Raw genomic sequence first — 12,482 nt, forward strand, 5'->3', positions numbered from 1 at the left:
ACTTGTACCATTCACAATTGCATCATCGTCTTTTTTAATGCCATCCTTTCCACTTCCACACTCACCCACACACACATGTACACACAAATTCCCATCAGAGCCGGTGACACACTTTTTGAGTGGTGTAAACCACTCCTACAACTGGCTTTGTTAGTTTACGTGTCTGTTCGTACCAAAAAATGAGCATGGTTGCTATGGTCACCCAGTTCACACGGGTGTGATTTCATTACGTCAGACATTACGTCAGACCACAGTTGATCAGTCTATATAAGACCTTACACCACTCAGTTCACACGGGTGTGATTTTTCTCAGTGCGCGTGGGGTTCCCAGAAGAACCTTCCACTTTGGCCAGTGGTCATCGACTCGCTTCCATTGTACACTAATGGAGATGAACTTGACTCAGGACAGTGAAATCCTCAGTGTCCAAGAGTGTACTGCAAATGTACTAGTATTTGCACACTCTCTGAGTTACAAATGGTTACATTAACGCTGAGAATGTCACTGTGTGGTGCTATGGGAGCTGAATCCTACCAGAAGCTTCAGTATAATGGAAACAATCTTCTCTGTTTTTCCCTTGCCTCTTCCTCTGTCTTCTCCCTTGCCTCCTTCCCTTTAGTCCCTACCCCTTCTCTGTTCTCTGTAGTTACTCTTCCCGCCTCAGTTTCCTCCTTTCTCTCCCTACCTCCTCTTCTTATTCCTCTACCCCCCCCCCCTTCCTCAACTACCCCCCCTTCCTCAACTACACCCAACCCCCCCCCCCCCCCCCCCCCCCCTGCTAAGCTGTCTCGGAGGGAAGTGTGTCATTGTTGTTGTCTTTGTTGTTTTCTGTTAGCTAGTGTGTGAGTTGCGGCTAGGGGAGGAATTATCGGTAATTTGCGTAAAAGTGTTTACCAGTGTGTGTGTGTGTGTGTGTGTGTGTGTGTGTGTGTGTGTGTGTGTGTGTGTGTGTGTGTGTGTGTGTGTGTGTGTGTTTTGTAGTGGGTGGGGGTTGGGGGGGTGAGGATGTCACGTCTTTCCATGTAGTGTGTGTGAGTGAGATGAAGCAGCGTCACATGCCACTATCGTCTGGAGGCCGCGTCATGGAGCACTATATCTGCTATCGCACAACAGACCCCAACCCCCCTCCCACACACACACACACACACAACCACGCGCACACACGCACGCACATACCCAAGAGACTGCAGTGCTCTGTGTGTTTTTGTGCGTCTGTGTGCACACATGTGCCAAGGCTGGGAAAGTCCCTTTTCCAAAGACAGAGTGAGTTGTGTTTGAATCAAATGCTCTTTTAACCTCTGCTGGCCCATGCCTCTCTGTCTCTGTCACGCCGTCTGTTAAGGAACTGCCTCTACTTCCCTTTCTTTAAGATTTAACCTGTTCATTTGTCTCCTTGTATGCATTTATTGTAGAGCCTGGAATGTTGTCTTGACACCTTGTAGCCACCCACGCAGCTTCTCACCACCAAGACACACACACGCACACACACACACACACACACACACACACACACACACACACACACACACACACACACACACACACACACACACACACACACACACACACACACACACACACACACACACACACACACACACACACCAAAACATACATGAACGCACATTGCACACATATTTTTTTGTTTCGTGAAGGAAACAAAACATGAGCGGTATTGTTATTGTTTCTCACAGTGCCACTCGTGTTGTACCATCAGATGTTGGAATGTGTTTAGCCATGACAAATGTTGTTTGAAAAGAGGGCGCGTTCAGAGGACGTAACCCAAAGTGCCCTGTCACATTGTTGGAAAACAGTCATGAGAAAAACTCAAGTTCTTGGTGGTGAGAAGCTAGCGAGTGAGTCTATTTGTTTTTGCTGAGTGCCGAACCAGTTCAAGCACTGTGTCATATGAATTGATGGAAGAGATATGGAGTAGGCTGTTTAGTGGTTCAGTCACTGCTGAGAGGAAGTAGTTATGAGAATGGGACGTCGATTTAATGTAAAAATGCTTTGAGAAAGAGAATACATACACTCATTATTTTATAGGAAGGCCCATGGGAAATGTGTATACTGTACACACGCACACACACACACACACACACACACACACACACACACACACACACACACACACACACACACACACACACACACACACACACACACACACACACACACACACAGAGAGAGAGAGACACACTGGCGCACACTTACACACAAAAGAACACAAGGTAGACACACGCCCTCCTTATCTAAGCTCATTCTGTCTCTCTGTCTGTCTCTCTTTCTCCCTCCAGCAAACGGCTACATCAGTGCCAGGGCTTCTCCTGGCCTCCTCTCCGTCTCCAACGGCAACAGCCTTGGGAAAGTAGTTCCGGCCAAGTCTCCCCCTCCGCCCAGCCCTCAGATGGTCAACAGCCGCAAGCCAGACCTGAGGGTCATCACCTCGCAGAGCGGAAAGAGCCTCATGCAGCTGGTGAGAACTACAACTATGGCAGTCCCACTGGGACATTAATGGTTGAATCTCACAGAGATTGGCCACTGAATATCTAGCCTACATAGAGTGGGAGAGTACAGATTGGACTTTCATAGAGTGGGAGAGTACAGATTGGATATCTAGCCTACATAGAGTGGGAGAGTACAGATTGAATATCTAGCCTACATAGAGTGGGAGAGTACAGATTGAATATCTAGCCTACATAGAGTGGGAGAGTACAGATTGGATATCTAGCCTACATAGAGTGGGAGAGTACAGATTGAATACCTAGCCTACATAGAGTGGGAGAGTACAGATTGAATATCTAGCCTACATAGAGTGGGAGAGTACAGATTGAATACCTAGCCTACATAGAGTGGGAGAGTACAGATTGAATATCTAGCCTACATAGAGTGGGAGAGTACAGATTGAATATCTAGCCTACATAGAGTGGGAGAGTACAGATTGGACTTTCCAGTGGCCTGCACCATTTCACTTTGCAGTAGTAAACACTCACTAAACGTTTACATGTGTATTATATTATTATTATATATTATACATATGTGTAACAGTTAGGATTTGTTAAATGCAGAGGAGAAATTCCACGTATGTGCAAATGTACTGTGACGAACATACAGTACCCCCTTTCCCTTTCCCTTGTCTCAGATCATATTCACACCCCACAATTATAGCTTTTATTTATTTTTAAGATATTTTGTGTGGCTTTCGCCTTCATTTTATTTTATAGAGGGATAGGTATACAGTAGGATGACAGGAAATGGGGAGACAGATGGGGGGGTGACATGCAGTAAAGGCCGTCGGGATCGGAACCCGCGGCGCACTGCCAGACTGGATTACCAGCCAAGGTGCCCAGACGGCTACGCCAGCCGCCCGGGCCCACAATTATAGCTTTAAGACTTTGATATGATTTGGATGTCTTTTAGCACATCTTCTTCTAAAAGTCCAGTTCACATTAAAAACATAACATTACAGCATACAAATAATTATAGAAACAGCATCCAAGTAGGCCTATTACACGCACGCACGCACGCACGCACGCACGCACGCACGCACGCACACACGCACGCACAGACACAGACACAGGCAGGCACAACACGTGCCTGCCCATATACAAAATGCACCCATTCCCATTGTTATAGTACTACCAGTATATATACCATACCACCATATATATACTATACTGACAATTTCATATAAAAAAATATGAGAAAACCAAATAATAATACATCAATCAATAAATGAATTAAAAAAACAGTGGTTCTCAACCTTTTCTGGATCAGGGCCCACTTTAAAATCTTGAAAGTGTTCACACGAGACAAGGGTACCCAGGCATCTACTTTTTGCCTCTACACCAAATCTCTCCACCAAACATAGCTGATTGCTCAAGCTGACAAAACATTGCATTGCAACATGTTATGTCGTGAGCTTGTAGGGCTGTTCATTTTAGCAGAATGTTAGTCTAATATGACATGCCCAGAATAGGGACGCTAGGGTTCATGTAGTTAAGCATGAATATTTCTTGGGCAAGTTGGCGAAAATATTGCACTCTTTCGATATAGTTTAATTCAGCTACTTGGCACAGAAACATAACCCTACACTTCTCTACCCCCTTCTCCCACGGGTTCCCCACGCAGACAGAGGAGGAGCTGCAGTTGGTGAGTGAGGTGAATAGATTTCTCCTCCTAGCCTTCTGGATGTGGTGTCAAGCACTGTGTGATCTCACCAGGCATGACTGTGACACCGTTGGCAAATGCATCCCTCCTGGGCTGAGTCATTTGCACTAGGGCTATGATTAGAATGTTGGTACTGTAGCAGTGCGAGCATTGGAGCACACAGTAAACTTAGCGCGGCCTAGCGAAAGGGTTTCTGATTGGTGAACGCATACAGCAGAGGAGTCATCTGGCTGTCCTGGGTGTGGAAAGGTGTTGTGAGCGCGTTAACATGTTATCCAATGCTGGGTTCTATGTAGGTTTACTGTGTTTACACAGTAAAACCGAAGTTGTGTAAATGTCATGTATTCACACATAAAAACATCTCCTGAAACTACATAGAGCTCAGCATACTGTAAGTTAAAAATGTGTTGAAAGAACACAAAGAAAATACAAAGGTTACAGTATGTGACTAGAAATAAATTGGTGAACAATAAAGAGAGAACAAAAAAAGAAAAGTAATGCTCCCATGCAAATATCAACATTCAGATTTGGAAAAATAACTTTATACAATGGTGAATCAAATCTCTTTTGCCATTTACGTGGAGAGAAGAATACATTTACCCCATCTCTATTCATCATTGATAGTTGAAAAAGGTTTTGGAGAAACAAAAAAACACTTATGGCACCTGACCTGACCAGATAAGTGACTCCTTGGCTCTGTTGCAGATCCATTGTGGGTACGCCTCAGCATGTGCATGGATGGGTTTCATTTGCCTGACTGCTATTACTGTAATAGAATGGAGTTCAGGATGGTGTGCCTCATTGACTGAAAGACACCATACAGCCAAATGTAGACTTTATCTTGTGTTATGATATAATATGAATAAGGCTCAACGGCAGAGTGAGCTACATTCCCACTGGTATTCATGTTTATGCACTTTCCACCACGCACGGACGTGACGCACGCACAGTCGCACACGCACGCACGCGAGCACGCACGCACACACACACACACACACACACACACACACACACACACACACACACACACACACACACACACACACACACACACACACACACACACACACACACACACACACACACACACACACACACACCTCTCATACCTGTCAGTATATTCTCATCCACATTGTACAGTACATTCTGTACATGTGCAGTGATCTAAGCCAAGTCGCGCAGACATTTCTGATACAATATTCCCAAGACTCAAACATACTCAAACACACACACACACACACACACACACACACACACACACACACACACACACACACACACACACACACACACACACACACACACACACACACACACCACTTCAGCATGTGCACTTCATTCGCTGACACACCGTGTAGTGTAGTATATGCATGCAGTTTTGTCAGCATGATCCTCCATCAGTTAATGCATAACACCATCTTCCATGATACCCCAATATTACACGACTACCCACCCCTGGTGACAGTGTAGCCAGCATCACCAGGAGATGTGACACACTTTTCATGTCACAACGTTAACTTCGCAGAATCGTGTGAATATCAAACCCACCAACAATGTGTGATGGCAAATGTATTGGAAGGAAACACCGAACTATCTATTACGTTGAATGATATTTCTATACTGCCCTATGAAGGCAAAACGCAGTAAAGCAAATGCCAATTTGATTTAAATTAATCATTATTATCTCTGTATTTTTTGCACAAACCCAAACTTTGCAGCAATTAGTGAATTGATAGTTAGTAAAAAAAAAATCACTATCAACAGTATTGTTAGTACATTCGCATGTGTCTTTTATAATGTAGTATAAACACTTTTATAACTGTAAGTGTCAGCGACGTCACTCTCTTCTCAAGAGACAATGGAACTTACTTCACTTGAAGTCCTACTCAAAGCAGAGCACATTGATTAGGCCTGCAATGGGATTGTTTTCTTGCTCCAATAACAATGTCTCTGGATTCACTCTGGACTGCAGTCTTGGGAAGCGTGTAATATATAGTACTGCAGCTCCACATGCTAACCATTATCATTACTGCTGTACAGAATGGATGAAATCATGTGTTATGAACCTCTGCACCCAGGCCTTATAAGGATAACAAAACAAAAAAGACGTTGGTAGTGGAACTACTTTTCTCACGACAAAGAGCCATAACACTGAAGTGAACAAATACTTTGAAGATTGGGTTTGCTGGTAAATGTCAAACAAAAAGCTATTCACAATTAATCTACTGAACCATAATAATGAAAACAATCCACTAACTTTGGATTGGATAACAACTCGTCTATGGTATTAGCCTACTGTAACTATCACAACATTCCACTGTATAAGTGTGCGAGCAATCGCTTTGTCCTCCTCTTCCGCTCTCTTTGTCCCAATGTTCAACTCCCATTTTTTGATTGTGTTCCCAGAATGCTCAGCGGCTATGCGGTTCCCAGGTGGCGCAGTCGCTCACCACGCCAGTGGTCTCCGTGGCAACCCCCAGTCTCCTAGCACCCTTCTCCAGCATGCAGACGGCCTACAACACCACCGGTGAGCCCAGCAGCATGGCAGGCCGTGGTACACTCCATGTACAGCTCAGTCACAATTACTACATCATTGTCACCTGATCGCAATTGTTTGAGATAGTCACAATTATTTTGCATAGTCGTCAGAGTTGTTTCCATTCATCTATGGTTCACGTGTTGTGAGTTCGTGTTGATTTCGTCGAGTAAATATACGTCTATGGCATAAAATGTGTTAAATATGGCTTATTTTGGCCAAAGTATATAATTTTCTTTGTGATTATTAGTACTGGTCATTGCCAGTCATTTATTTTTTACATTGAAGTTATTTGACATATCTGCAATTTGTATTTAAAAAGCCTAAAAAGGCAAACTGCGACCTGATTCTTGATAAGCGGTTGAAGATGGATGGATGGATGTTCTGAACACAATCCACAATTAAATCGTTAATCACAATTATTTGTATGACAATGAATCATCAACTGACCGTGACAGCCCTATACGTGCAGTACGAGGACAAATGAGTCATGTAATAACAAGCAACACTTGTTAAATGCTGTGTTATGTTATATCTGTGGATAGCAGATCACAAGCTTAAGAGTTTGACACCACCAAGCTGCCATGAATATTCACTTTGTTCACTGTGTGAGCAGTTCTGGAGTGATTCCACTTCAAAGGTCTACATTAATATGGATTAGACGTAATTAATATTGATACACCAGAAAGTTGTATGATGTGAAACATTCCACCCTCTCATCCCCCCCCTCTCTCTCAACCCCGCCCTCGCTCCTCAGAGTATCAGCTGACAAGTGCAGACCTAACAGCGCTCCAGACCTTCACACCATCAGGGCTGCTCCCTGGCAACATGGCTGCCTGGCAGCAGCAACCGACACTAAACCAGCAGCAGCAACAACAGCAACAGCCCCAGCAGTTGAGCTTGGCGTCCCTCAGTAACTTGGTGTAAGTTCCCTTTCTTTGGTCAACCAACTTGCCCACTTGAACCCGAGCGTTTGTGTAGACAGAACGAAGCAGTCAGTTTTGTAACCCAAGTCCGCTTCACTAAGACTTACGTGGTTGAATCCTTGTTGAACTTTGGTTGTACAACCTTGGCATTGAATTATATACCTGCCCATGATATAATTCCTAATATTATAATATCATCTTGTGCTCCGTTTTTAGAAAATAATGAAAACTATTTAGAAAATGAGTCCTGGTATGTAAATTCTCCCACCTATTTCACCTACAGGCAACATTTCAAAACATCACTAGTGTTACACCGATAGTGGTAACTTATTGATCTTTTTAATATATATTTTTGCCATCAATGCTACTATAACATAAAGACAGACACTTTCCCCAAATGACATACATTACATGCTTTTTTGGCAGAATCTGAATTGTTTATGTCCTAAAAGTGTTCTGTTTCACCATGCAATGAGAGTGAATGGAATCACTACTTCCAGTTTCTTGCTCATGGAGCATAGAATCAACAGATTGACAATATTTGGATGTCATACCCAAATTTCTACCAAAGTTCAACATAACTTCAACATTCTCAACGGGCCTGAAAATGAAGGCCCAGCCCGACTAATTAGCATACATTTTCGGGCCGGCCGGGTAGGGTTGGATAGGGTCGTGTTTGGGCAGAATTTGCGAACTCTACTTCAACCAAACATCATTGGATTGATTCACCAATTTCCTGTCAGCTGCATTGATTGAGGTCTAACAAGGCTTACTCTAGTCTAGACCTTCCCTATGTCTTTGACCAATAGTGACTAACTATTAGATATGCATATATGCAAACAATGTCCTCTCAAATCAAGCTTGCGTGAGATATCTTTCTATGCTAGATGCAAAACATGCACATAACCTACTTGAGGCATTTCTCACGTACAAAGCCGCAATATCATCCTCACTGCGGTTGATTCATCTATCTGGTGACCTAGATAACTCCCTGGTTTCTCACAGCTCCAGGTCCCTCTGGAATTACAGATCTCTGATGTAGTTAGGCTAGGCTGCTAGTCTTTCGCTGTATGCTACTACTACTAGCTACTACTAGCTAGTGATGCTCACTGGACAGGTACTGTATTGTATTCTACCATGTTAGTATTGGGGCTACATTAGTAGAATACTAACAGGCATAAGCTACCTGATTTGTCCACTATTAAAGCTACAGTATTTTACCCTATATTGTCCCCCAACCTAAAGAATCTTTACTTAAATTAATACTAATTCATTACTAAATTGTGTAGATGTACCAGGTGCAAAACTAAACCATACCATGGGCGAGCAGTTTGTAACTGTTTGTTGTTTCTTCCCTTTTATCCACAGCATGTGGGGTGCAGAGAAACAGAATGGGGACATGGCTAACTGCATCTCCAGTTTTGCAGCTAACCTCAGGTGAATGTCTTATTGAGCATTTAGTGCTACATGTATATGGCATGCTTGTGTCTGTCAGGTTATGTGGAGTTGTGGACCATGCTGTAGCTGCTAGGCTCAGTTATGTGCCCATGGCATAAAACATAAATAAAAATCAAGTATATGGTACAGTACGTATAGTCACATATTTTAACAAATCTTTATCACAATCAATATTTACAATGTTGGTCTCATGCCTGTCTTTGCAAGGCTGTCTACTTTACATTCCAATCTGCTGTACATATACAGTAGGCCTTTATACAAAGAAGACGGGTCCGCATGTGGTTATAAAAGTCTTATGTCACAGCAGGTGATGTTCTTTGTCATTTTCATGAACAAAGAGTATGTCAGAAGCAGCTCCCTGTTAGGCGCCAGGATGTGATCATAATTATAAAAGAAATCCCATATGAAAGTGTTCACATATTCACACACTAAAACAGTATACAGATATTACAGATTATGTTCTTGTTGCTTTGATGCCTGTATGACCTGTATGACCTTTAATATAAATGCATGGCATAGGTTTTCATAATTCATTGACATATACCTGTACATCATTCAAAGTTATGCACACTTAGGCATGGACAAAAAATAATCTGTTTTGAATGTGAGGTGAGACTCATTGTAAGCATATTTTGCAGATGCATCACTGCAGTTGGAACTCACCACCTGCTTTCTAGCAGGTGTTGAACTAGAAGAGCACATCATTACAGCGTACTTCTACCATTGCTAAACCAAATAACCACTCAAACCCTATATAATTTGTTGAGCAGTGTCCTGCAGGGGTCTGTCCCTGAGTCCCTCCTTGTTTCCCTCTACTGATCTACAAGCTATTATGACATGCCCAGAGTGATAAGACCCAAATTGTCCAAACAGGCCTTAACACCTAATGGGAAGCCATGCTTTGCCACATTGTGCCAGTATGGGTAACACCACGCAAATGTGGTGGAAGAATAACCCAGAGCAGATACCAGTGGTTTGTTTTACATTTCATCACACAGCGGCCTCGCAGCAAGCAAACACTTCCAATCAGAGAGTGATTGACGGCTTGGCTGCAAGCCTCACATTCGCTGTCAGCCACGGTTTACCTCACCACAGGAGTCGAGAGGAAATTATTTCTGTCGGTCCCCTCGTTCTCCCCCGTCCCCTCTCCACTCCTTCCCTCACTTCTTCCGTCTGCCGAGGGGCCAATCACTACCCTTTGCCATGTCAAGGCCTGCTATAGCACTCGCCGCACATCTGTTGACCTCCCAATCTAAATGTTAATGTCAAACGGAGGCCTCCCTGCCTTCGCATTTGGACTTGTTTGCTTGCTTACAGAATCACTTTCCGGTTGGCTGTTGCTCATGGCGGGTTGAGCATGATGTGATACAGAAGCCGTGAGTGTGTTTCATTACTGAGGTGGAGCTTCGGGGCCTCCAGTGCAGAAACTGTTTAGATACAGATATGGAACATCTTTCGGGAAGCTGTCTGTCTGCTACTGTCTCAGTGTCCTTGTTGTCTTCTTTTGTGTTTGATTAGAATCAGCCTTAGTGTCACATCACAGGTTTACAGAAGTAAAAAGGTGTATCTGTTATTCCGACTTCACTCCCTCCCTCTAACACACTCGCTCTTTTTCTCCATCTCTCTGAACTCTCTGTTGTCGTTGAGGAAAACCATTTACAGACATTGCAAGCATGGTTAAATTGCTTACAGGGCACACTATTTGTCTGCTGGGCACAATGCACATATGCTATCAGTGCTGGTCCAGGCAAATATATTAACTCCTGGAAGGATTGGTGAGTTTGTCCAAACTACAGAGTAGGAAATCACAGTGTAAATCACATTGAAAACTTTTCTTTGGCTATGCAGTATATAACTTTACTCCCTGGAAGGACTATAATGACATTTCAGTACAGTATGCAGCACCTGCACAGTACAACACTACTAGATTTCGGTTACTTTTAGTTTTTGCACAGTGGCCAGACTGCAAAACACATTTAACTACAGTGTGTGATTGATCTAGTTTTTCCATTTCTATGGTAACCATCTTCTGGAGAGCACATCACTGTCTACCCACCCACTCTTTTCCATCCAGTGATTTTTAAACATGCTTGTTTCTTTCTCTAATCCCTCTACAGCATGGCCTCCCAATCCAACTTGCTCTTTGGCAGGGAGGATGGCCTCTGCTGGTATTGTACTCCCTTTACTTTAGCCACACATCTGCAACACGCTTTCCCAAAAAACACTGTTCGACTCTCACATTTCTCTCAACCTCACTCCCTTTGAAGATTTTTGCTCAAAAACAAGATGCCCATGACTTGAACAATGTCACACTTATTTCATAGGTGGATTGCAGAACATAACAGATAATGTTATATCAAATATTGGACTTCACTTAAATCCTTTGGTAGCAAAAATCACACTTTTGTTGACAGAATCCTCTGTGATTTAGGTAGGTTTTAGGTTGTTTCTTTTCCCCAACACAGATACATTATATGGTGTTTTTCAACTACTATTCGTTGACATTTCTTTTACCGCAAAACACCTATGAGATGCCAACCAGTGCAGTTGAAGTCCTCAGAAATCACAGTGTTTTGGGGAAATGCGGCTGTACTCATCTGCACCGTACTGTAACCAAGTATTCTGCTTCTGGCTGTACTGGCTGTGTTAGCGCTCGGGGCTAGCCCGCGCTATCGCCTTCATCACTGTCACCGGCCCGCTGACTCTGCCATTTTTACTCACCATAGCAACAGCACCCCTGTGGCACCATAATCCATCTACCTGTACCGGTCCATAATGCAAAGCTCAGGGTTTGATAAAGTGGCACACCAAGAGACAGAGTGAGTTTCATCGTCAAGGGGATTTGACTGCGTGCGTGCGTGCGTGCGTGCGTGCGTGCGTGCGTGCGACCGTGCGTGCGTGCGTGCGTGCGTGCGTGCATGCGTGCGTGCGTGCGTGCGTGCGTGCGTGCGTGATTGTGTATGAGGTTAGCTGGAATGGGAGCCAGTGAGTGAATATGCATGCTAGGCACTCAAATTGCCTAGAGGTTTCCTATCTTAAATCCAGTCGTCTCCTTTCCCCCGCTCAATCTAGCGGTAATTGAGGGAATATTAGAGATGTTATGGATGGCTCATGATGTCCCATATTAGGACATACCCAAAGGGGAAAATGCAGTAATTGGGAGTTTCAAATCGAATAGACCACACTCAGCGTGTCAAGCTGAGGGGGTGGGTGGGGGGGGGTGGGGGGGGGGGGGGGGTGGGAGAGCACTTGCTGTAAAATCTTGTCGACGGCGCCAAGCAGCCAGGCGGAGTGCATAGTCAAAGGCTAGAGTCAACCACAGTGATAAGCTCAACTCTGCTCAACTCAAATCTGAACACACATGGGGGGTTGAGATCTTTCTGTGCAGTGCTTG

The 12,482-nt window shown here is 43.9% G+C and overlaps 1 protein-coding gene across 13 annotated transcripts in view; it reads left to right on the forward strand.

Annotated features, from left to right (window-relative positions):
* mef2d (myocyte enhancer factor 2d) overlaps nt 1-12,482 on the forward strand; it is a 78,980-nt gene that overhangs the window by 60,552 nt on the left and 5,946 nt on the right. For 4 of the 13 annotated variants that reach the window (XM_079504439.1, XM_079504434.1, XM_079504444.1 and 1 more), the window contains 6 exons: nt 2,296-2,474; nt 4,130-4,159; nt 6,575-6,695; nt 7,462-7,627; nt 8,999-9,067; nt 11,206-11,256. In XM_079504439.1, the coding sequence (XP_079360565.1) occupies nt 2,296-2,474; nt 4,130-4,159; nt 6,575-6,695; nt 7,462-7,627; nt 8,999-9,067; nt 11,206-11,256 (616 nt within the window). The remainder of the gene's footprint in view (nt 1-2,295; nt 2,475-4,129; nt 4,160-6,574; nt 6,696-7,461; nt 7,628-8,998; nt 9,068-11,205; nt 11,257-12,482) is intronic. The other 9 variants (XM_079504440.1, XM_079504446.1, XM_079504445.1 and 6 more) reach the window with 4 other exon arrangements.

This window comes from Electrona antarctica (genome assembly GCF_951216825.1).
Source record: "Electrona antarctica genome assembly, chromosome: 6".
NCBI classification, from domain to species: Eukaryota; Metazoa; Chordata; class Actinopteri; order Myctophiformes; family Myctophidae; genus Electrona; species Electrona antarctica.